The sequence below is a fragment of the Hylobates moloch genome, unplaced genomic scaffold (assembly GCF_009828535.3).
Source record: "Hylobates moloch isolate HMO894 unplaced genomic scaffold, HMol_V3 SCAFFOLD_19, whole genome shotgun sequence".
NCBI classification, from domain to species: domain Eukaryota; kingdom Metazoa; phylum Chordata; class Mammalia; order Primates; family Hylobatidae; genus Hylobates; species Hylobates moloch.
The window spans coordinates 74,747,006-74,774,055 of record NW_026652294.1 but is presented as its reverse complement, the minus strand read 5'-3'; the positions used below and the strand labels follow the sequence as shown (position 1 = coordinate 74,774,055).

Here is a 27,050-nt window from a genome sequence, read left to right as displayed (position 1 = left end):
TATTACTATAAATAATACACTGTCCTTTGAGACTCTGACCCAGGAGTCTCATGTCTTCTGCCAGTATCCATGAAACTGTGGCAGGCTAACTTGCTAGCGTGAAACCTAGGGTAAAATCTCACACTCTTTGCAATTCTTGCCCTCTACAGGGCCATTCCTAGGATACACATGGCACTGAAAACAAAAAACAAAAAACAAAAACTGTGGGGTTCTTGTCTATATAATCAATTTGAGTCACCCTCAATCAGTATGCCAGAAAAGATACTTCAAAGCATGGAGGCTCTACCATCTCTAATAGAAGGCCACAATATTAATTGTAATACTAGCCTCGTAGAATTGTTTTGAGAACTGAAAAAGTAAACACACATGAAAATACCCAGCAAACGGGTATTTGGTGATTATTATTGTTGGCCCTCCCATTTCTTTTAAACTGTTATTTCATAAGTAAAGAGAATAAAAATAGCAAATGGCATCCATTAAGTTATTACAAACTGTTTTTTTGTTTGTTTGTTTGTTTGTTTGTTTGTTTGAGACAGAGTCTTGCTCTGTTGCCCAGGCTGGAGTGCAGTGGCGTGGTCTCGGCTCACTGCAAGCTCCGCCTCCCGGGTTCATCACACCATTCTCCTGCCTCAGCCTCCTGAGTAGCTGGGACTACAGGCGACGGCCACCACGCCCAGCTAATTTTTTGTATTTTTAGTAGAGACAGGGTTTCATCATGTTAGCCAGGATGGTCTCGATCTCCTGACCTCGTGATCCACCCATCTTGGCCTCCCAAAGTGCTAGGATTACAGGTGTGAGCCACTGCGCCTGGCCATTACTGACTGTTTTAAATATCAAATCACTCTTTCTTGCTTTTGGTGACGGTTGAAGAGATAAAAGTGGTGCTGAGTTTGTGAGTGTTTTTGCTATGCTAAAGTCTCTAATCAATTTCATGCTTAATATTCTATGGGGAAGGGAAATATTAATGAAGATAGAGATGGGAGATGGGGAAAATATTATGAAGCATTGGGTTCCTCAGTTCATTTATGCTATGATTTAGGGCTCCCTATGTGTCTGAGTCTTTGTGACTCAGAAATTCAGGAACTTACTCTTGACATATTTTTGAATATAAAAGATCAGGATTTTTTTTTTTTTTTTTTTAAAGAAGAGGTGGGGGATCATCTTTGGATCCTTGGTTGCTATTTTGAGTACACAGAAATGAAATCCGATTTCTGTATTTGCTTATATACACATGAGGAAATGAAATGTCAAGGATGTCCTTTGCACTATTATCTCAAAATACAGTTTCTATTCAAAGTCTACGATGGGTAAACATTATCTAAATTCCTATAGCCTAGCTGGTGCTTGTGTGCTAGGCTAGCTCAAAGCACTATTGTAAAACAGAGCCTCTTGTCTTTGTGCCTTGCCAGCTCTCTACCTATATTTTCCCTTTTGGGTCTCCTTTTTCAAAGCTCAGTGATGTCCTTAGAGATTTGAAATGAGGAAAACTTCTCATTACAGTAATTTATCCTTTTTATCACCAAACTTAATGATCTTGCATCACAACCCTACAGGACTTTGCAGTATGGTTGTCACTGAATCTGAAAGCAAATTGGAGCTAAAGTTTTGATTATGCACAGTGGTGTCACGCATTATTCCTTCAAGATAAGGTGTGCAGTTCAACAGCTGCCTGCGATGTGTATCTCGAAATGAGGACAGTTAAAATTGTATTCATCACCCACAAGAAAGTGCCCTTCTCATTTAACTAAGTTGTGTCCAGGAGAAAAGAAAAAACTACGTTCTGAGCACCTCCTATATTCTGCAGTTTGGATTTTTCACTAAGTCCATTCACAGGCATGGTCTCACTTGAATCACACAATCGCCCTGTGGAGGTAGGTTGTTTTAGCATGGGAACCTGAAGCTCAGAGAGGGTCAGTAACTTCTCCCAGAGTCAGGGCTAAGATTCAAACTCAGTCAGGCACAGTTCCAAAGCCTTACTCGTTCTTTACAAAACACAAGAACTACCACCATCAGAAGAGTAGTTTCACTAAGATGGGAGAAAGCTGGAGTTTAAACAAAATAGTGGAATAATCAGTTGGCCTTTGTAAAAGTGACATCAAAACAGAAACCTTTAGATGGGGGAGAAAAATCTACAAATATATACAAATATATCTATAGTAAATTTTCTATGATTAAAAAATCCACACAGCGGCTGGGCGCGGTGACTCACGCTTGTAATCCCAGCACTTTGGGAGGCCGAGGCGGGCGGATCACGAGGTCAGGAGATCGAGACCACGGTGAAACCCCGTCTCTACTAAATATACAAAAAAATTAGCCGGGCGTGGTGGCGGGCGCCTGTAGTCCCAGTTACTTGGAGAGGCTGAGGCAGGAGAATAGCATGAACCCGGGAGGCGGAGCTTGCAGTGAGCCGAGATTGCACCACTGCACTCCAGCCTGGGCAACAGAGCGAGACTCTGTCTCAAAAAAAAAAAAAAAAAAAAATCCACACAGCAAATCAAGTTTCACAAATGGCAAACTACTAAAATACATGCAATATTTATGAAAATTAATTAGTTAATATCTGTTATAGTTACTTCAAGTCAATATAAAAATTATCCATAAAATGAGAAAAGACAACAGATAATATAAAATTGAAATACAAATGGTTAATTTTGAAGAAATAATCAAATCTACCAGCAATCTAAGAACTGTATATCAATAGTTCATCTATTATTCATCCATCATACTGTGTACACACACACACACACACACTCTGTCACACTTCACATTGGTAAAGTGTAAGAAAAAAGTTGGTTTTATATAGTCCTAACAGAAATTCAAATAAATCGTTACAAATTTTGGGGAAGTCATTTGGCAATATGTTGTAAGGAATTTATTCGAAGCACTTTAGGATGTGTACTAAGATCTATATACTAGCATATGGGCTATAGAATTGTTCATGATAGTACAATCTTTAAAATAATCTAATTGTCTGAAAATAGAAAATTGGTTAAGTGAACTGCAGTGTATCTTTAAAATGCAGCCATTAAAAATACAGTTACTGTCAAGGCAATATATTCACTATATACCACTTAGAAGAATCAAAACAGAGAGACCCATAATATGATTGCATATGATAGGAAAAAGTATACAGAAAGATAGGCACCAAAGTTAAGCCACTGTGATTCATTGATTGTAAAATATATTTTAACATCTCTGAAATCAAGACAAATCTTACAATCAATGGTGTCTTGGTTTCAATGAAAGTTTGCATATGTCCTCATTTTTTTTTACACAGATAGGCATCACTTACGTAATTTTAAAAAGAAGAATGGACTCTGAGCATGATATAACAACACTGCTACTAGCTGGCTTATTTATATTTTTTCTACAGGAGGGACTGGTGAAGGGGAAATGTGGAAAAATAATTGCTGGGGGTAAGGTGGGGAAGGATAGGAGAGAAGTTAACAAGAGAGCTCATCTAGCTAGTCAGGGAATTCAAAGTTCTAAGTCTTCACAAACTGCTACCAAAAACACTTGTAAAGGTGATTATAAAAGTATGCTTTGAAAAAATACAAAGAGATAAAGCCAAAAAATGGAGAAAGAGATGCATATCTCAAATTTCAATAAGGTAAAAAAGATAGAGCCTAAAAATGTATCTAATGACCAGAAAGCTTCAACTTTATGGTTGGAAAGATTCTAGGAAGAATAATGGGTTGCCAAGCAGTAAAGAAGGAAGGAAGTCAGTTGGAGTTAGGATGGGGTCACTGGGAACAACCAGAGAATCCTCATTTCCTTTTTACATAACATCAGTGGAAAGCCACTCCTAGAATCCCAAGGTAATTAGCAAAGTCTCTCATGATAGCATTTTGGAAAAGACTGAGAAACCTAGAACCGATGATAGCATGGCTGGGTGTAGTCATAGTTGGATGAGCCACTTATCTAAAGACTGTTGATTAATGGAAATATGCCAACCAAACTAATTGCCTTGTCTCCTTTCACTGTAAATACCTAATTCATTTCCCACATTACCACTATAATTATCTTTCTAAATCACAGATCTGACCACTGTATATGTTTAACACCTTAGCAGGGCATATAAGGCCCTTTAGCACTGGTTCCTTTGTCGACCTTTTTATCTCAATAGCCAATAAATGACACTGCAAGCCTCACTGTGTCCCTTGCTGACACTGTACTCTACACCATGAATGAAATATAGAGCATAGAGATGACTATAGTCCATATGCCAAAAAATCTGGAATCTGGGTAATAAGAAAAAATTGTGGGAAACTAGAGATATTAAAGGAGAATTTCAGAGACATCAGCAAGGTCACCATGGAAAAGAAGCAGCACATTTGGAAGACAGTAGAGCCCATGTGCAGGTGTTTCAGAAAGGTGTTTTTTTTTTCTCTATAGTACAAGGATGTTTGAATATATTAGAGTTGCTAAATAACAGGAATACCCAAAAAGACTGTCATAAAAGTCAGAAAGTCTAAGATTACATGAAGAAGCTTTATGAATATCTTTTGGGACTTCCTAAGTGTGACTCCCATACTAGGCTGCAGGATGGATGAGGTGACATTTAAGGATGCATATGATGCTGATGGGCTATAGCCTAGACCTCATGTAGTGGCAGTGCGGCAAGCGACCATCCTAAAAGCCATGTTTTTCTATTATAGCTAAAAGAATAGCCTGTAATCCCATCACTTTGGGAGGCCAAGGCAGGTGGATCACTTGAGGTCAGTAAAAATCTATGGAGCCTCTCCCCAGAAAAATACATTTTGCATATAATTTCTGGGAGTTCATGAGCTTCATAAAACACAGCCATCCATGGGCCTTTGCCCATGGTCTATGAGCCCCAAGTCAATAACCCCTGAATATAATTAGATTTCACAGGTTCAAATTTGATTTAAATTTCCTCTAGTTTGGATTCCAGCTTGCTTTCCTTTGTCTGGATCTTCTGTTGTGCTATTGTCTGAGTATCTACATGACCCAGAAAGACTGGCTCTAGTAACCACTGAAAGAATATTCAGTTCTTAGGAAGGAAAATATTTCCAAGGATATTACTGGTCTGTTGTCAGTCACAGTAGACTGCTATGGATTGCAGGTATGTGGCATAACAATGCTTTCTACTGAACTAGCTCCCCTTTCACTTCTGGAGCCCCATGTTTGCCTTTCAAGCTAGTTGCAAAGAAGGGAAAATGGAAAAACCAGGGGAATGTAACTTAAGCTAAGTCCTGAAGCAATTCATGGCACTGCTTAAAAGAAGCCCATACCTTCTGATGTCCAATCCAAACACCACTCTAAGACACGGCCACCTGCCTGGTGTCCACCATGAAAAGTTTTTGAATTAGGCTTATCCACGCCCTTGTGTGAAGTCACCCTGAAAACAAATCTTCACAGATCAGAGAGCCAAGATACAAACAAATGGGAAGATACTGCCCGTGGATACCAATGACATAGCTCAACTGAAGCTGAAAAGGAAAGACAAGAGAGAACTACCAGAGGGAGCGGTAATTGCACAAAGGACATGAATACTTTTGTGGGGATGGAGAGGGAGTGCCTGAGAAGGGCAATAGTGAGCTGTGTTATGAGATTTTAGGACACTATATTTAGGTAGCAGAGAACCTGAGCTAAACACTTTTATTCCAAAATGATTTTCATCAAGAATGCACAAAATTTAATACGAGAAAGGGAATAAGAAGCTTCAAAGGCTTCTGTCAGTCAGTCAATCAGAAAAACAATTATCTAGGAACTCTTTCCATAAGGTAGCTGTGCTAGGCACTGTACAGCCTGAATAGCTCATTAAAACACCTGTCAGAGGGTCCTCATTCCTTATATAGTTGGCCAGAACTGTGCCCCAAAAACCTATTTTTGGTCCCAATTACCAATTTTCAGGGGGAATGGAAATAAAACTACTTTGTTACATTTGACAAAATATTGTAATGTAATGAAGAATAGTATTGATCTCCTTATTGCTTTCAGACAGTAAATATAAGACTACTCCTTAACAATCTCTATCGTTTGCAAAGGAACACCCAAGTTTCATGTTCCAGAAGCTTTCTCTGCATGACTTTATCATAGCATTTCCCCCACTGTACTGAAAGCAGGCATCTCCCGGTGTGTCTCTTGTTAGAATGTAATCTTCAGGAGGGCCGGGCCAGGTCCTGTTTCTAAATCCTCAGAGCTGGCATGGGGCCTTGCCTGTACTGAGTACAGCAGGTCCTGGAATAACGTGGTGTCTTTATAATGCTGATGAGAAAAAATATCGATTCCTGGCCAGAGCTGGTGTCTGTGTGAAGTGTTCTCCCCATGTCCGTATGGGTTTTCTCCAGGTAGTCTAGTTTCCTCCCATGTACCAAAGATGTTACCATTAGGTGAATGGGTGTGTCTGCATGGTCCATGTGTGTGTGTGTGTGTGTGTGTGTGTGTGTGTGTGTGTGTGCACGCACACTGTGATGAGACGGAATCCTCTCCAGGCCTTGAGCTGCTGGGGTAGGATCCAGCCACCCTCAACCTTGAACTTAAACAATTGGGAAAATAATTTTTTGTATTTGCTTTTAATTATCTTTCTTAAATGTACCTAAGCTCACATTCACTTCAATGTTTAACGTTAGAAGTGTTTGAGATCTTTATTTAGAAGTTTGATGATGTTTTTGTGACCAGAAATATGCCCTAGGAACTTAATTCTTGTGTTATCAATTATTAGCCTTTGGTAAAATTGGTTTTGTTATACATCATGTCGCTTAGAGTTGCAGTTTCCAAGAACCTATTGAGGCCATTAAGTGAGGACAGAGTGTACTCAGAGAATCACAAATGCTGACCATCTGAGTCATTTTCTTAGATGGGAGCACTAAGCTATGCTTTTCACTGTCTAGCATGCAGTCCCGCAATTGAGTGCCATCTCCGTTAAGGAGGACAGGCTGCAGAAAGGTGCACTTAAAACAAATCAAGATGACCCTAACATCTGTTGCTGTAGTTTAGTAGTATCAGGTTCTTTTTTTAAAAGCTCAAACAGGAGGGTACAGTATTGTGACTAAAGCAATGCTTTTTTATATTTTTTTTGATGGAGTCTTGCTCTGTCGCCCAGGCTAGAGTGCAGTGGCGCAATCTCTGCTCAGTGCAAGCTCCAACTCCTGGGTTCATGCCATTCTCCTGCCTCAGCCTCCAGAGTTGCTGGGACTAAAGGCGCCAGCCACCACTCCCAGTTAATTTTTTGTATTTTTAATAGAGACGGGGTTTGACTATATTAGCCAGGATGGTCTCCATCTCCTGACCTCATGATCCACCCGTCTCGGCCTCCCAAAGTGCTAGGATTACAGGCATGAGCCACCGCACCCGGCCTGCAATGCTTTTTAAAAATTTGCAGCCAATCTATATTTTTTCATTTCTTTCTTCCTTTCCTCCCTTTCTCTCTCCTTCCTTCCTTCCTTCCTTTCCTTCCTTCCTTTATCTCTCTCTTTCTTTTCTCTTCCCTGTCACTCAGGCTGGAGTACGGTGGCATGATTACGGTTCAGCTCACCACAACCTCTGCCTCCCGCGTTCAAGGATTTCTCCTGCCTCAGCCTCCCAAGTAGCTGGGATTACAAGCGCATGCCACCGTGCCTGGCTAATTTTTTTGTATTTTTAGTAGAAATGGGGATTCATCATGTTGGCCAGGCTGGTCTTGAGCTCCTGGCCTCAAGTGATCCACCCACCTCGGCCTCCCAAAGTGCTGGGATCACAGGCGTGAGCCACTGGGCCTAGCCTCATTTCTAAATTAGTCATTTGAATGTGTCCCCACTACAAATATGATCAGCTCCTCAGAGAGGCCTTTCCTGCCCATCTCACCTCAATAGGCCACCCTCTGTTAATATCCATATCAGTTCCCTTATTGTTTCCCTGTCTGTATTTATGTTGCTGATTTTCTGTTTATTTTTTTACTGTTGTTGGACTTTCATCAAGGTAATGTAAATCTACGAGGGCACAAAACTTGTCTGTCTTATACACATTTGTATCTCTGGATCTAACCTAGTGCCTGACACGCAATAAGTACTCAATAAATATCTGTTGAGTAGAATAAATGATATTCTTTGAGATTGTACTTTGCAAACAATGTAGTAGAAGAGTAGTTTGTTGAGATCTCTGGAGAAAAACAAAGACGGTTTAGTTGGCCAAATAATTTTGAGCAACGCCTAATGTTATCTTCCTTCTGGAATACTGGTATATCCAAGGCTCTGAGAACTATTGCAAGAAAGAAACCCCTGAATAGTACTTAACTTAGTGTGTCCTAAATTTATATGACCAAAAATACTTTTTTAAAGAAATATCTAATAACATTCTGTGGAATGTATTCTAAAGAGCACACCTCGGGAAACAGCTTTAAGCATGAAATAAGATCCTGGACCATTACCCCAGAGATGGTGGTAGACATCTTTCGATATTTTTCTGTATTTACTGAAAAGCCAAAGACAGCTTTTCTGATCACTCAAGAAAGGAACAGAAGCTTATTCTTACTAAGTGGTCACTTTCATTGACAACCTCTCCCAAATCCTGCAAATTATGGATTCTTGCCTCTTTTTAAATAGCTCCCATCACCATGTAGCATCAAAATGCTCTGGAAAGCATAGCTGGCATCATATTGGGTCTACTTAAAAGGGAAGCCTCCAAGCAACTGGTTTCAACTCCAAATCAGTGCTATTGGCACAGGGTTAAATTTAAGATGGCCTATTTTTCACTTGAGTTTAATTATTAATTAGCATAAAAATTTCTAACCAAAAACACTTGTTTTACAAAAGCATCTCCCAGAGCCTTTAATGAAGTAACTTACTTTCAAATGAGAGCATCAGGATATTCAGGTATGTCTCACCATCGTTTTGAGGTGTGAGGTAAGTAATGCATCATCAACAATGATTAAAGTACAGAAGTTTGTGACTCGCTTTTAAAAAATCAGTGCTATTTGAATGTCATCCCTATAACAGCATCACTCTCCATCACCTGCATTCCAATATAGTTTCTAAAATGTGAGAGGAAGAGGTGGACTAGTTCATCATGAGATGATATGTCTGTGATATGTGCCTATTACTAATATTCTATTAATAGTATGACTGATTTTTAATTTATTCATGAGCAGAAACAAGAAAGGAAAAAAATGAGAAGGGTTTGCAAAATCTGGGGTGGCCCTGATCATGAACCCCACTTGTGCATACACCATCTGCCGTCTAGACCATGACTGAAAGCAACTGACAGAAAAAGTGTGCCTTATTAGTCCACTTAATATATGCTTCAATTTAAGGGAAAATATGTATTTTCACATAGCTCTTAAAGATTCAAAGAACTGTACAAAGCAAGGTAAGCTGATGTGGTACTTAATGAAAATTTTCTGGTTTTGAGTATATGTGGGGTAGGGGTGGTGGTGGCTCTGAACTGATTCCCAAAAGTTACCAGTTCTCTATGAAGAGTTACAGTAAACAGACTGCCCTAATTTTGCCAGAAAGCAATACAGAGCTGTTCTCTATGTAGGAAATATAAATGTGTGTTGCATTCGCACCCATTTCAAATGCTATGCTTGGTTTCTAACAGCCTGTTTTGAGGTCACAAAAGTGAAAGCCATCAACCACAGTGGATCATAGGTCAATGTTTAACAAACATTTAACAAATCACAAATAAAGTTTGAATCTTTGTGGAAGTGTGAAATGGATGAAAGATTCATGTCACCTCTAACTTGTGACCAGGCATTCTTTGTACGCACTTTTAAAAAGTCCATGTCGATATCAGGCTAGAGTTAAAGGAAACCCTCCTGCTTATGGCACTTCCAAGGTGAAAAAGAAAAATTGTGATAAAGCTCAGAGCCTTGAGGAAAATTTCAAGTGGCTTATTGCCTTAGTTTTCTCTTATTTTACATACTCATTATCAGACAGAACTGAAGGACAGATTCTGCCCTTTGCTCTATAAGCAAACTTCTTCTATTCTCTGTGGAGACCACAGTTGGTGACTTGAGTATTTCGCTACCCATTTTTCTGTGTAACCCTTGATTTAATGGACTCGAGATCTGCAAAGCACATTCCATGAAAGAATTCTGTACATCGGCTGATGGGGTGTGTGGGTGTGCACGAATTATGCAAAGAGAAAAGTTACTCTTCTGCATACAATGAACCAAATTATCCCCATTCCTTTGCAGAAGAGGTTTTTTTTTTTTTTTCTTCTTTTTCTTTCTTTTCACAGCTTGAATAATGTTCAGCTGGGATTTCAGGTTTTTATTGGTTTTCAGTAGGATCCGACAGGTGTGGGAAGGGGCCACATGCACATGGTCAGGGCATCACTTAGGAGATCCCTGCCCCTCCTCACATGAATTTATCTACGGCTATGGGTGCCTTGTCACTGGCCCCGATTCCACAGTAGGACTCATAAAACTGGCAACGTTAAGACCAAAATAATGTCATTTAGTGTCTAGGGGGAGGTTCCAAAGAGGATTAGAGGCAGGCAGGCAAGCAGGGTATATTAAATAAGTCCATGACTAACAGGGTGTGACAGAAAAGGGTTTTATTCTTTTCAACAAAACAATTCCCTAGGACTAGGACCATTACTCCACTGTGCCTTTATCACCTTGGAATTTTTATGGTTATTTTTGATTAATTCACATTTTTGTAAAGGCTTTTTTGAAATGATGCCAGTTTTCAATTTTTAATTAAAGTCGTAAATAATCTTAATTCTACCTTAAAAGGTTTATTTTTTTTTTTTATTGCTGCCAGGAAATATTTCAAATACCAAATCCTGATGAGAGTGAGCAATTAGAATCTCTCCAAGGTCTAGTAACAACATTGTACCATGTAAATATTACACACTGGTATATCAGCATAAGATTTGGAAATGTGGATTGACTAGTTTTAGGTTTATTAGCAACTGCTTCTCCTGGGAATGACATTTCCTTTTTTTGTTGGATGGAGCAACTTTCATCATTTTAATTTCCGCAAATTAATCCATCATGGATTCATACAGAATTTTTAAAATCTTTGGATAAAAATGCAGGCTAAAATCGGAAAGTAAACACTGCAAACTTATCACTAAGGGCTGCGTAATGCAAGTCAACAAGTCAATGAAATCCAATTCAACCACTTGCAGAAAACAGTGAACATCAAAAGCTAAGCCATTTGAGAGACAGTGTCTCCATTTACATAAGACGAAATTAAGAGAACACTGCAATATTTGACATGAGATTACAATACTGCTCCTTGAAAGTATATCCTTGTTTATTTAGATTGTTTGTTAAAGGGTGTCTGCAAATTGTCAATAAAATAATATTTTGTAGTCTCAAGATCTGGTTTTCTTTTTTCAGTTAGTGCTTCGATAATCTTTCACACAATCAAAACTACTCTTTCTTTATACAGAGGCTGAAACAGGAGAAACCATTAATAATTCCTGAAAATATCCCGTTATGTTTCCAAATCTGTCAACCTAGGTTACCTTCTTAACTTGAACATCACAGTGTTGCTTATTTGTCTAGATAGGGGACCGATACTCTTTCAAGTCCATGACAATTGTTAACCTCTACAAGGGTACTCTCCGATGTTAATGACAGATTTACTATTACAATAAAACCTTACACATTTGCACAACTTGGAGGCAGAAAATGATCAGATTTAGGGGGAAGAAAACCCCCTCATCTAGAAGGCTTTTTTTTTTTTTTTACAAATATCATTTATTACTACAAATTTATAAGGTATATATAGACGATCACAAAAATAATAGACGGTGGTCCTGCTGAAAGTAGTTAATAGCATGCAAAAAGGGTGTGTTATTTTAAGAAGATTAAGCGCATGCTTTCTAACTTTATTTACATTATTCATTAACTTAGCAGTTCCATTGCTTTTCTGAAACACAAGAGCATATCCAGTGTCTGTCTAACGATCACAGATATCAATTTACTGGGATTCCAATTAAAGAAATTTAACTATATTTCTAGGAAAAAAATGATTTTAACAATTAACTTACAAGAGTGGGTTTGTATGCAATTAAGACTATCTATCAAATCCCCCTGACTGAGCATTTTTCTAACTCACAGGGAAAAGGTCAAATTCCTTCCATATACGCACCCTCAGCTGGCATTGTGCTAACACTTCTCAAGGAAGAAAAAAAAATCTCAAGTAACAAGAAGACTATAGAGCATTTCCCAACATAAAAGTGTTAAATCCCTATAAACCATGAAAGAATGCAAGATTTCCAAGTAGAAGCCACGGTGACCTGAAAACCCTTGCCAAGGGGTTCAATCACTTGAAATACGTTGAGTCTTAAACTGCCCTTAAATTTGTTATAAAAGGGCCCTCAAATGAATCAGGAACCCGTCTCAATACCAATGAAACACTCAAAAAGCCAAGGTCAGCTCAACATGTTTTCTGCCATGAAAAGAAGATACTCACTGATCCAAAAATGTAAAAACTTAGTTATTAGAAAATGCCTTGAAAGGTAGTAAGCTCTCTGTCTCTGCAGGGGTTGAAGCACAGTGCAGTCAACCACTTGCTAGACATCTTATGGAGTTAGGAGAGCAAGCGAGGTGGACTGGCTGGTTGATCTCTAACACTTCTTCCAAATCTGAGATATTATGATTTTTACGAACTTTGAAAATGCATTAACCCCTCATTAATGTCAAAGTGGTTTTAAGTTCAATTCCTTTTTCAGATTTTCATACAAATCCAGAAATCTGCTTTTTCTCTAAGCTTAAAGAATGCTCTCTACTTGTCCTAGAGACTTACTTACCTTCTTCATTAGAGCTTCACGATTTTGGCCTATTGATATTTTATGAAAAAGCACTACTTTCCAGAAGGATTTCTGTGGTGGTGTTTTTCCCAATTTAATTATCTTTAGCTATCTGAACTTAACTTCCATAAAAGCTTTTTGTTGTGTTCCAGTTTGAGGGACTTTCCTTACTTTTCTCTGATTCCTATTATACAAGCCTTCCCCAGAAATTTGCATAGCTATAGCAGCTATGCAAACCATAGCCATATCAGCTGTACAAACCATAGCCTTGCTATTACTTCATGGGAGACTTACCTCCTCAAACGGTCTAAAGCACGTTACACCATGAAAAGTATAAGAATTTCAAGTGCCCTGCAGAAGCGTCGTGTACTACAAGAATAATTTGAACATGCTTTTCCCGACTGGAAGATTCTCTTTTAAAATTACCTTTTTCCTTGCTTGTTGCTCTTTGGAAGAATGTGCCTTCACATGCTTTCTTAGGGAACTTGGGTCTGTGTAGCGTTTGGTACATCCTGGAATTTGACAAGCATAAGGTTTCTAAACGAGAAAGAAAGAAAGAAACAGTTGTGGTTAAATCATAAAGGTAACTGGGGAATGTTTTACTCAAAGACTATTGACTTCAGAGCATGAACTGTTACCAATTGACTGATGTGAAATGCTGGCTAATACTCATGCATTTTAATTACAAAGTCTAGTGACTTTGCATGATGGTTAAGAGAAGGGTAAACTTTCAAGGAACAAAGAGATGTCCTATCCTTGATGATTTCTAAGGATTGCTTTAGTGTGCGCTCTAACCACAAAACCTCTCGGGGCATTTTTTAATGTGGAAATTATTAGTAAGCATCTCTAGTCATACTTACAGTTATGTTTCCCTGAGAATAATCTTTGATACTGTCAGAAACTAGTAAACACATATTCTTTAAGGGTTCAGGTAAAGAAGCTGTAGAAAAGTCCAGAAAAAAACTGGGTATTTTTCAGAAGAAACCTGATTCAGAAAGAGAAAGGGAGAGAATTAAGAAGAGAAAATTAGTGTAAAGTGAGTAAGAGACAGTAGGTTTCAAACAGACACGTGAAAAATCACCAGAGAAGCATTAATAATATTAGTTGCAGAGGCGTCCTGGTGTTGAGCCTGAGTTAACTGAATAAGCTCTTGGCTGAGTGCAATCAGAACACACATTTTGGCTATTCCATTTCCCCCACGCTTCTGGGAGATGTGAGGTGTGGTGCTTAAGGCCAAGTCTAGGCTCTTTTTTTTTTTTTTTAGATGTTGTTTTGTTCTTGCCTCCCAGGCTGGAGTGCAGTGGCGCTGTCTCGGCTCACTGCAACCTCTGCCTCCCGGGTTCAAGTGATTCCCCTGCCTCAGCTTCCTGAGTAGCTGGGATTAAAGGTGTGTGCTACCACGCCCAGCACTTTTTAATTTTTGTATCCCTTGTGCTTAGTACATAATAGAAATGAATGAATAAGAGCAGCTCACATCCATTCACATTTCAGCACCTATTCCTACTGTTCTGACCCTTAAACTTATCAAAAGTTTGAGGCTATGACTCTTCAGTTGTGAGATAAATCAAAATCTTCAGCCTATTTGAGAAATGAAAAATTTACAAATCACAGGATTAACTGTGTTTATAATACATATTAATAGTAACTGATCTGCTTAGTATCTCATCAAGTAAGGTAATAGAGCTGTGCTTGTATGACGTGAAATGTAAGGAAGAGACCTGAAACCCTGTCTCAGGATTCTTGCTCTAGAAACTTGTTATAGTTAAAAAAAAAAAAAAAAAATCTGATTAATCTGATTTCTTTTTAATGTTGCTTCTGTTTTTATGTGTATGTATGTCATTCTGTGAGCCAACAAATAAGTGGATTACATTATTTGACCTGCTAGAAGCGATATTTATGGTTCACTCCTTTTTTTGTGTCATTTGATTCCAAGAATAAGGTTAAATCATCAACATATAATTTAATTTGACATACCAAACTTGAATTCTATGTTTGATTATCTGTTGTGTTCATTGGCTGACTGACTGTTTGACTGGTTGGTTGAATCACTCAAAAGTATGCTTCCGGGATGTGCTGGGCAGTGTGTTTCAGATTAGGGATCTAAAAGTGAACAACGGATAAACCAGGTTCTCGATACCTCATGGTTTCTACAAAATAGTGAGTTTATTATTGGCTAAAGTCACTTGCCAGTTAGTTTCTACCAAGTAAGCAAAGATTTTCTTTAACCTGGGAATCTTTTCTGAATTCGCATAGCCTTCTTGCACTAGCCTTCCCTACCCTGCCCTGGTTTCCGGAGCGCAACTAGCTAAGATCTTTACTGGCAATCCCATTGTAAAAGCTTATGCTTTGAGCATTAGAGGAGATGTTACATGTACAAAAGGCTTGATGACTATTAACAAATTATATAAATTGATGCCATTATTATTACCATGGTCACTACAATTTAGGTTGGTAATGTCATTTTCTATTTTATTTATTTATTTATTTATTTATTTATTTTGAGATGGAGTCTCACTCTGTTGTCCAGGCTGGAGTGCAATGGCACAATCTCGGCTCACCGCAACCTCTGCCTCCTGAGCTTAAGCGATTCTCCTGCCTCAGCCTCCCGGGTAGCTGGAATTACAGGCATGCGCCAACATGCCCGGCTAATTTTGTATTTTTAGCAGAGACGGGGTTTCGCCATGTTGGCCAGGCTGGTCTCGAACTCCTGACCTCAGGTGATCCACCCACCTTGGCTTCCCAAAGTGCTGGGATTATAGGCGTGAGCCACCGTGCCCAGCCTTCTATTTGATTTTGAGATGCTCTTGGAGAAAGTTTGACTGCACACCCACTGGTCCTGTCAGCTGACCTTCACTTTCTTCTCTTGTTGTCAGCCACTAGGGAAGGGCTGGTATGCCAAAAAAGTAATGTCAGGGACTGATCTAAGTAGTACTGCTGCACCTGTCATTTTATCTCAGGTTACCTAAGCTTTAACTAGCATGCTACACTTCATCCAACTATATATTTTGTTATTTTCCACCTGTACTGTACAATTACTGTGTATATATTAAGATTCTAATACAGAAAATAATTAATACAACTTTTAAGGGTTAGAATTAGGAACTCAGTAATCTTTATGGGAAAATCATTTTTTCTACAAATAAGGAATCCACTTAGTTGAAGAAAGATACTTTATCCAAAATTCTGACAGTATTATAGCATAAGGAGTGATTAATGAAAGGGAACAAGGACCTAAATTTAAATAATAAATTCTTCAAGCAAGTACGGTTTGTTTTTAAAATCAAGTGTGTGATTTCTATATGATTTTAAAAGAGCTTACTAATTTGTTAAATGTAGTAAAAATTTAAACAGGTGCTCGTTTGGAACTTAAAGGAAAAAATCATGCTTTAAAAATATTTAATAGAGAAATAATTTTTCCAAAAAAAATAGCTGAGTTTTAAAAGTTATTGCATTAACAAAAATCAGGAAATTACTATATTAGGTAGCTTTCCTCAAAAGTTTTTTAAAAAGATATATATTTTTATTCCAAAATGATTTCTGAAAATGCTTTTAGCTTGATTAGCTAAAATTAGCTCCAAGCAAAGGAGGGCAGTGCGAAACCATAACACTTAGCCTCACAACAGTTCTTTCAAACTACAGATAACTAGCTGGAGTAAAAGCAATTTCTCAAGACAATCTTGCCTCATAAATGTTCATTCTTCCATGATATAGGTTAATGACAAATTGGAAAATTTATTGGATCCCACCAAGACCATTTTAGGCACAAAAAATTAGGGCATTTTAACACAATTTATTCTTTTTTTTTTCTTTTTCTACTTAGAAAAATCCCACTATTCACCACATTTATTCATTTAGTGTTCCATTTTATTGGTCCTAAAATCACTGAATTCGGGTAGAGTAGAAACTGGGTCCATCCTACACCCATGTTGCTCTAATTATATTTGAGATATTTACTAGGCAAACCATCACATTTATGCATATTAGGGGATAATTCTGTTTAGAAAGGTTATGTGACATATAGCTAAAATGACTTCTATGAATATGACTAATAGAGACTAATATAAAATTTAATAAATATGTCAACTATAACATCAGAAGAATCTTAAATATGTATGAGAAGGTGTGTAGAAATAACAGTATCTTTTCAAAATTCAAACTCTGGTGTAGTTTAATAATAGACATCAGAATGTTAACACCAAAAAAGTACTGTCATGAATACATTATTTGCAAGAATGTGGGATAAGAGATCTGTGATGTGTATAATACACTTATCCTGATGGCTTTGTTAAGCGAAGTGAAATTACACAGAGTCTACCTGGACTAGTGTAAGGAAAATGGCATCAAAACCTGCGAAATGCAAAGAATGGCTATCAACTTAATTGAGAAAATAAAAGACAAGAATCACAGAAAAGGCATATGGGAATGAGCAAAATGTTGTAGCATTAAGGGACTTAAGGGTGTAATAATGGAAATCAATTGTTCTCATAGGGTTGATGTCAAAGAATATGTGGCTGTTAACAGATAGGAAGCATGAAGAAAGTGAACTCTTGGGAAAGATTTGCTGTTTCTTCTTAGATCAGCTGAAGGTGAAAATACCAGGTGGTTTCTAAAGCAAAGAGCCAAATTCACTCCTGAAAATCATTCTAGCCACAAAGTTCTGTGTCAAGAGGGGAAGAACCAGGGTGGAAAAAAAAAACAAAAACAAAGAAAAACAAACAAAAACTGCTTCATATTCCTAGCAATAGCATACATTCCCGACTTGATATCTGAACACTGTTTTTAATGCCAGTCTCTCCTGATTACTCTCTGTACTAAAATCTACTACATGACAGCCCCTGAACTGCTTTTGCTTTGTACACAGCGGTGACCAAGTAACCCTTCTGTCCCAGGAGGTTGTAATATTTAGAATAACCTGCTACTACAGAAAAATGAAACAGTCAAATAGGGCCCCATCTGGCCTTTTACCAGGCTCCACCGCTGCCCTTGGCATTGTCCCTGTAACCTGCAGACCATAAAGCAAACACTTCACCAGCCCACTATGAAGCAGGCACTTCCTCACACCAGGCTCCGGGTTGGAAACTGGAAAGCTCCTGCCATTCTTACAGTGTCCAGATGCGTCCGCTGGTGTTTGGCGCGGTCACTGGAGTTACTGAAGGCCTTCTGACAACCCGGATGCTGGCACAAATACGGCTTCTCGCCTGTGTGGCTCCGCAAGTGGATCTTGAGATTTTCAAGCCTTGAAAAGGCCTTCTTGCAACCTTCAAACTGCAAAAAGAAAACAATGTTTGGTTGTTGAGAAGGACCTTGAATGTTTGAGTCTGGGGGACAGCAAAAAAAAAAAAAAATGTCCTTAGGTTTTACTTCGCCGACAATGATAAAATCAAATCAAATCCAAACAGTAATAAGTATTGCTCCTAAAAATATCCGAACGTTTATGTGAACTGCATTTTTCCACTGAATATACATGCCACTTTCTGTACCAGATTTGGGTCCCAAACTGATTTCTGTGATTACTTACGTCAGAGAAAATTCACTGTGAGCCATCTGGCTCTGTTAATAAAAATACAGTAATGTCTGTCTTAAATATTTATTAACAATTAACACACTTTTCCATTTCCAAATTGGTGTAAATTGAAGGAACTGGAAAGGAAGAAACTTTCTGACAACTAATAAACTAATAAGAAAAAAAAATCAGAGTGATATATGAGAAAAAAGGAGAATTGAAGATCTGAGAGTCCAGGATGAAAAAGACACGTGTCCACTAGATCAGTATGATATAAATTTCCTTAACTATATTTGTAAGTCTTTTCCAACCCTCAAAAGAGTGACCATGTTAATGTATATGGTAATGCCAAGGCTAATGAGATAAAGTTTTTAACACGCTTTTATAAAGGAAGCTAAAAGACAATTCATTTAGTGTGAAATCATTTTCCAAAAAAGTACTGTAATACTTTAATCTTTTTTTACTTTTTAGACATTTCATTATCTAATTCATGAGGAAAAGAAGATAAAAGGCTTAAGATTTCAATAAATGTGTCACTGGTTTGTCAATAATATTTACTGACAGTAACATTTACTCAATGTCTTCTGAGGGCAAAATATCAGCTACTATTAATAGGGTCAAAGTGATTCCAATCCTTGAAGCAACAATCTAATAAAGAAAACGTGTTAGAGAAAGCCTAGAAATGAAGCATAAAGGTGAGATGCGGATTTATCTTTTAACTCTCTTTGGTGCTAACCCCCAGAATAGTTATGTTACTTAGACAGTTTTAATCCCATTTGAGTTCTCACTGGAAGGGAAACTGAGAAATATGGAAAACATACTGGAACAAAGCATAATACATTCAAAGCAATTAAGAAGACTCACTTCTTATAGAGGAAGGCAGGGGGGTGAGGGTGGGTAAGGAAGGAAGGTAAGTTCCAGATGGTTCCCATTCAAAATTAGCAGGTATAACTTAAACTTGCTGCAAGGAATTCTATAAAACTCTTTGGTTCTCTTACTATAATAGATGGTAGAGGACATTGTTCACAACAGAATGATCTAGAGCTGGCCAGGTTTTGGTTATTGGAATTTTCATCTTTAAGTAAGGGATGAACTAAGTAAAAAAAAATAATTAAACATGTCATAACTCCATCTATTTAAGTTGTCCAGATTTTACATGCTGGAGTATTTTAAGAAATTTATGAAAGTTGCACTTATTTTTGATTGAGAGTTATACATGTTTCACAGACATATGTTGGTTTATTTCAATTTTGATATTTTGCTTAAAATAATTTTGGTGTTTTCCTGATTTCTATTTCACATAAAAATAAATTTAGCCTGAGCAGAAGATGAATGCTGACGAAGCCAACTACTTTTTCAGCAGAGTGAAAGGAAACGTCACTAGAGGGAGAGAAGAGTTAAGGGGCTCATTTCTGCAGCTTTTCAAGTGACTCTCAAATTTAAGAATAAAGGGGCTCAAAATTAAACCCCAACTCATAGCTAAGAGGCCTCTGCTGACCAAACCTCTGTTTTTAGGGTTCTCTTTGACGACTCAGAGAAAACTCTTGGAGCTCAGTTTATTTGACTTGGAATCACCTGGTGGACCACACTTAGGTCTGAAATGAGCTTGTGGTTTTAGACACGCCAAGTCTGTAGCCTAGTTCCTAGCAAGGCTCTTTTGTAGGGTGGATTCCATTTTGGGGCCAGCTCCAGGGGCACATACCCAAACCTGAGTAGGCCCCATATCCACTCTGTTCCACGGTCGCCTCAGATCTTGATCTGAGAGAAAGCTGCATTGTTTCTGCACCAGGATGAGAGCAGAGAACTACTTTAGAATAAGATTAATGAGGTTTCATTAATGTGAGTACAGGATAAAACAACATCCCTAGTTCTACCATAGAGGAATTAGAAGGATCCAAGACGTGTCTCTGATTAATTCAAACTGTTCACTTGATAAAACATAAACTATATGTAAGAATACCATTTCCAAGTCTTTACAGTTAAATGTCCACTTGAATATTCAGTTAAAACTCAACTAATTGCTATTATTACTCTTAACAGAAGCAATAATCAAAGACCAAAGGGCTTACTGCATTCCAAGCAAATCAGTGCAAAACGAACAATATCTCAGAACATCCTGACCATTTTCAAATAGCAAGGATAGAGGAAAATACAGGCACCTAGACTGAAAATGACAACAAAAAGATTATCTGTAAAATAATCAAAATCCAGCTGATATCAGATGTTTCCTCTGTAACAAGACAGGGCAGTAGACAATAGAATAGCATTACAGTATTCTCAGGGGAAAAGATTATGAATGAAGGGTTTGACCTCATTATGTTGTATGAATAAAGGCAGAAGAAGAAAGGCAGTTTCATGTAGTCAGGGGCTCATCACATACACCCCCAACTCACTCTTGTTGAAGAATTCACTTGCAGGAACCATGGAACCCAAGACCAGTAAAATCAGGCACTAAAGGATTGATAAATGCCTTGGTGAGGTGCCAAATATCCAACTCATCACAGGAGTGTGCAGGGCACTACACCTGAATGAACTTGTCACATTGACAATTCTGCCGAAAGAGAAAGGTGGTGCTGTTCATTTCTCTAATGGCGTCTGGATGAAACTTGAAAGCAAATAATTTTATCATGAATCATTATCATTTATTATGGGAACAACCTGGTAATTCATCACAAGAATTTCCCCTCCCTCAGGCAGTTTTATCCCCAGATTTATAAGTTCAACTAAATGCAAATGCATTAAAAATAAAACAACATTTAGGTAGGCTTATAAAACATTGTTACAAAATATACCAAAATTGGATTCTTTGACTGGCCAAATGGATGCCTTTTATCCTTCTTGTTTTTTTCATGTTTTCCAATTCTTTAATGAGTGAGCATGTCTCACCTTGTAAACTGACATCTAAGCTTAGGGAAACAAGGAATATTAAGAGTGTTTCCTTGGGTTTGGCCAGACGCTTGCTCACCTAGGTTCCTAAAGTTCAAGTCCATCCTGAGATCTAAGGTGCAAACTGTCAACTGACTGCTTGTGTCACTGTCACTGGACAACTCCTACCCAAATTGAACAATATCCTATTTTCAGGTCTTCTGCTTCCCGGGCTAGCTGTAGAACCATGAGCCCAGGACTCAGTGACACATGACTGATCACGCGAGAGTTTGCCCGAGGTTCAAAAACAGACTATATATAGGAAAACAAGAGAAACATGAACCAACAAACAAACTCTCAGAATCCAAGGAGGAAACAGAAGGTGGCTGAATAGAACACAAGGGAGACAAATGCAGGGTGACAGTGTGGGGAGCAGCAATGGAGGAAAAGGGGCCTGGTGTGCATTGAGCATTTATTCCACACCAAGCTCCTTGCTAGAAAATTTCCCCTATGTTAGTCATTTTATCTAAATGGCATTATTTTTTCCCAAAAGATACTGAGTAAGCTCTATGTGCATGAAAGCAAGGTCAATGTGTACGGCTGGGCAGGTTACATACTGATGCACCCCTGAGGAGTGGTTCTCAAAGATGGGGTCCCTAGACGAGCAACATTGGCATCGCCTGGGAACTTGTCAGATGTACACATTCTCTGACCTCAGAATCAGAACGCTGGGAGTGAGGCCCAGCCATCTGACTGCTAACAAGCCCTCCAGAAGATTCTGATATTCTGATGAACACTACTACAGTGTGAGCAGCTGAGTAAGGGAATGCCATTCATACTGTGATCACTGTCCATTTATTGATGAAAATCTTGTCACAAAAGTAAAGCATTTTGCAGAATTTACCCATTTCTAACTCAGACAAGGGTCACATGGACTAGTGTAGCAGCAACCCTCCTAGGATGGAAAACTCATCTCCATTCCAGAGCAGGGCAAAAAGGACAAAATCTCAGAATCTCCATCTCTTACTGGAGACTCTTTAAATTCCCAACTTTTTAATCTGCCACCAGGCAGATGTCTGGTTCTGAAATAGGTGTGCTCACAAGTTCCCTCGGTGGCCTCCCGACCAATAAAACATCCCATACTTCTACTGCCCATTACATTCCCCTGTTGAGAAAAAGCACAGAAGGGGAGCCATCATTTTCTGTTTGCACATTTCAGTGGCTTTGCGGACACATATGGGAACAGTGCATGAAACTGTAAGTGATAGAACTTACTACACTCATGGGTCTTGAAAATATTGCACTGCATGAAGCCTCACTTTGAGAAAGAGTTCTTTAACTCTGAGGTTGTTTTCAAGTAACAAACTTTAATTAGAAAGTTTAAGTTATTGCAAACCTAAAGAACCTTAGCTTGTTCCACTTTGCTAATTTAGATTATTTTATATTTAAAGAATCATAACTGGACTGTAATCACCATCTATATATATTGGCTTGATTACAGATTGTTGACATTAAGTGGCATTAAGATGACCTTTGAAATACTACTTTCCCTTTCTATTAGAGGCTTTTGTGTAAGGTTCTAAAAATGAAAGGCTCATTAGACACCATTAAAATAGGATTTATTCCATATGTGTAACTAATAATTAAGTAGAATATTACTCCCTCCCCTAATCAGTTACTTAGAGTGCTGAGAAGCCTAAGTTCATATTCAATGCAGTAATAACAGCAAACCTTTCCGGATCAGGTTTCCATACCATTGCTAATGTCAACTAAACCCAAACAGAAAGGAGTCTATGATGCCGGACATGCTTTTTAAAATATACATTTGATTTGAATTAAGGCTTAGTGTTTATGACCCTGGGAGGTACACACTTTCACAATTCCATCAATTAAGACCAATTAATCCCATTAGTGATGGCTGATGCTAAGATATGCAGCAAGAACTGACTGACGAAGTATATGCCAGTTCACATCTCCACATACAACCCAAAGAGAAGAAAGGCATGGGCGGGAGGATCAGCAAACATTTCTAATCCTGCAGATACTCTCAAAGTGACTTCCACAGTAAGTCCAAGAGTTCAAGTCCACTTGAATCAAGTACGTACCTTCAAAAGCTGTTAAGTGAAAGATTACTTCTGTGACTCAGAAAAAGATGGTCAAAGGGCCACCTTATACACTTGAGGAGAGGTGAGAAATTTGATGCACGAATTCAGCTGGGATTTAGTTCTGGAAGCTTCTTCCTAGAGCAGTGCTTCCCAGCTTCACCTAGGAGACTTGTTAAAACTCAGACTCTGCTTCAGTAGGGCTAGGTGGGACCTGAGATCCTGCATTTCTAACAATCTCCCAGGTGATACTTCTAAATGGTGAATGTTTGGAGGTTATACTTTGAGCAGCAACATTCTAGGGATCATTAGGTCACCTTAATCTTGAAAAGATACAGTTTGCTGAGATTTTAAAAAGACGAAATAAAATAAACAAAAGAACTAGAAAATAAAAGAAGAAAGGAAAGAACCAAACTGTGGTAGTTCCACACCTTAGGTTGTGAAACAGTTAAATCTAATTTTAAAATTTAGGTGGGAAGATAATAGGAAAAAAAAGTAGAAGAAAGGTCAGAAACAAAGGACCAAGAATCACAAGAAAGACTGTAGAAGCACACTGGGGTCATCTGATTTTATTTCTCCCTCAATGGACTTCGCATTTGGACATATGGGTCACCTCATGCCACTCTGGTTTCTGTTTCCAGTGCGTTCTTAGACTGGATGCATTTAGATGCTCTAGCAAATCTTAGTATTTACATCAGTTTGTAGAAAGTGCTACATAAGGGAGAACAAGAAAACCATTCAAATGTTTTGAGGCTTTTAAAAAGTAGTTCATGAATTGATTATGTGGAATAATAGGGAATTCCTTCTGCTCCTTGTTTTGCTGGGACTAATAACTCCACAATGGGAACAGACAACATGTCTCTATATATTCTTGCTTTGCGATTTCACTCATGTGGCGGTCAAATCACCCTCTTGTCCTTAACAGAGCATTGTACTCAGGAGTTACTGTGTTTCCTTTCGGTTTGCTAAAAGGTAATATCTGATTTTATAACATTTCAAAGGTTCTACCCAGAGTAATAACAGCCTCCTTGGAAAATCATTTAAAGTTGTGATAGGGTTGTCCCTGGTTAATTGGAGGGTCCTCTTAACTTCAGGGAAATCAGTGTAACCCAAACTAAGTTTCCAAAGTTTCCAAGTATCCAAGTAGATTTGCACTTGCATTTCCTACAATAATCTTCAAAGTTACCCTGACCCTGGGTTTAGCTGGGGCAGTAGGAGGGGAGAAAAGGCTATGACACTTTGGTCTCAATGAGTCAATCACTCACTGAGTGCGTGTAGGTCATCTGGAATTCTGAAGTGGCCTACAGTCCTCATTTATCCAGATTATCTGGAACTACTAAAATTTTTGTAGAATTAATGTCAAACTCTTTCTGTCATGTTTTCCTAAACTATAATAAAGAGATTCATGTTACTGTGTTTTTCCTTATTATTCTGGTGTACAAAATGGGCCTATTAACTAGCTCATAAATACAACTTCCTGGCTTGTTGTGCTGCTTATTTTTGATGAAGAAATCTGTATAAAACAAGGGTTACTGAAATGGACAGTACATACGCGTTTCTTATTGGTTTAAGGGAATATGTTGCTTTTTAACATTTGGGTCATGAGGAAGCAGCTGATTCTTAAAAGGGTCCTTGAAATGACGTAGCAAATTTAATGAGAGTTCAGCTTAAAAAATGAAAATGAAAAACATTTTTCAAGAAGCCACAAGACAATTTAGAGAGAAATGTGTTATTTCTGTGGAAACATTTGAACCATATTAAATTTTTATGGAAATTGTCAAGTGTCTGGTTTGTAACAATTGAAAGGATCTGGGGACAAATGGAACCTCATCATGGGCATTATATCATGACTGGAAAAAGAATATTCACAGTGCAACATTGAGATTTAAGACATATCATATGGCCCTCTCTAGCTATTCTACACATATAAGGTATCATATATTATTCATGTTATACCAATACAATGCCAGAAGACTACAATTTCAAGTGAATAATTATTTCTGTGAGTGGGTAAATAATGAAAACTGGTTGCCTGGAGGTTGTGTAAACACCACAATAAGTTTTTGTTGCTGCTGTTGTTTATTAGCATTGATTTCATGCAATCTGCGAATACATATCCACAAGAGCATGTATACTTCAGGGGTTGACAGACAGCAAAAAATGCATTTGATAGCATGCCAGCAGAGCAAATATGTTTTATGGCTATGTAATTGGCTCTGCATAAACATACCTGTCTTAGTCCATTTTCTGTTGCTAGAACTGAATACTACAGACTGGGTAATTTATAAAAAATAGACGTTTATTTAACTCACAGTTCAGAAGACTGAGAAGTCCAAGGGCATGGCAGCAGCATTTGCTAAGGGCTTTCATACTGTGTCATATCATGGCAGAGAAGCCAAAGGGGAAGTTGGCATGTGAGAAAAGGGGGCAGAACACAAGAGGTGGCCTCACTTTACAACAGCCTGCTTTGGAGACAACTCATGCAGTCCCACTAGAGTGAGAACTCACTCACTCCTGTGACAATTAGCCCAGGCCCATGGGAGCAGCATTAATTCCTCTTAAAAATCTAACCACTTTCTAAGGCCCCGCCTCTCAGCACTGACACATGGGGGGACCAAATTTTCAACATATAAACTCCAAGCGTCATGCTCAAACCACAGCAACAGCTAAAAGCAACCAAAGTATTTAATTTTCTGTGTACCTGTGTTTCTGAGTACCACATAGCCAACTATAATCCATATACATGTATCTATAATATATGAGCATAATACTTCTATGAAGTATAAAGCACACAAATAAAAGCAATGCTCAGATGTTTTACTACTCTATATTAAAGAAAAGAATTATTTCAAACTCTAAGTACAAGCAGTATACCAAGTGACCAATTCCCTCCTCCATGAATGGACCATGAACATATTGAGTTTCTTGCACAATGAGTACTTCACTGGGCTCTGCAGATGATGCAAAAGTAACTTTGGTTTTCATCTTACCTTTCCTGCGTTCATAATGTGTTCCAGGAGATAGACATACACGCAGAATAAATTTGGAATCTGACCCTGCTTGCTCCAATACCCCCCTATTATTTTCTGTATATAAAAATGAGATGACTACTGCGGAGGTGAGGAAACCAAGAGGTTGGAGAATTCATTCTTTCGATTTGAGGCAATATTTTTGTATTTAAAAAAAAAAGTCAGTAACACTCTCTATGACTTTAGTTTCTCCAAATGATCTGCCTCAGAAATATATTTTCAACTTTCAGAAGTCAGATAGGGAAAGATGAAGTAAAAGACAACTAATTAAGCAAAACAAAATAAAAAGTAGAAAAACAAAGAACAGAGAGAAAGAGACACTACAGGTCAAAGAAGGGAAGGAAGAGGAAGAAAGTATGAGACCTATGGCTTAGCACATATGTGATCACGCCTCTCCCCTCTTACCTGTTCCCCCACACCTCCCACCTGGGCGCCAGGCCAGCCAAGCTGCAGTTCCTTAATTAAGCAGCATGTTGCTTTTTGCCTCTCACCTTTGTGTATACTACTTCCTGTGCCTGGTAACATCCTACTGACCCTTTAGTTGGGGCCACCTCCTCTGGGAAGCCTTCCTTTAGGCTTCTGCCAAGGCACAACAGATCAGTGCCCACACATGCCCACCATACTTTGCCTACTGCCTTGCCAACACTTGGAAATACAGTAATTGGATTGTTTGTTTCCCTACTAGGCTGTGAGCTTTATAAGAACAAGGTACTGAGTCTTATTAATACTTTTGTTGCCAGCACTAGGTACAGTGCTTGGCATATACTTGGCAAGTGATTGTAGATTATTTGCTAAATAAATGCTAAGGAAAATGGAGAAAATGAACTCTTTGTAAGAATG

At 38.3% G+C, this 27,050-nt stretch overlaps 1 protein-coding gene across 2 annotated transcripts in view; it reads right to left on the bottom strand.

Moving 5' to 3' along the window:
- The window catches only part of GLIS3 (GLIS family zinc finger 3), a 492,055-nt gene that overhangs the window by 93,017 nt on the left and 371,988 nt on the right, over positions 1-27,050 (bottom strand). For both annotated transcript variants that reach the window (XM_032138518.2, XM_058431727.1), the window contains exons 4-5: positions 17,815-17,976; positions 13,138-13,248 (exon numbers count right to left, since the gene is read on the bottom strand). In XM_032138518.2, coding sequence (XP_031994409.1) covers positions 13,138-13,248; positions 17,815-17,976 — 273 coding nt within the window. The remainder of the gene's footprint in view (positions 1-13,137; positions 13,249-17,814; positions 17,977-27,050) is intronic.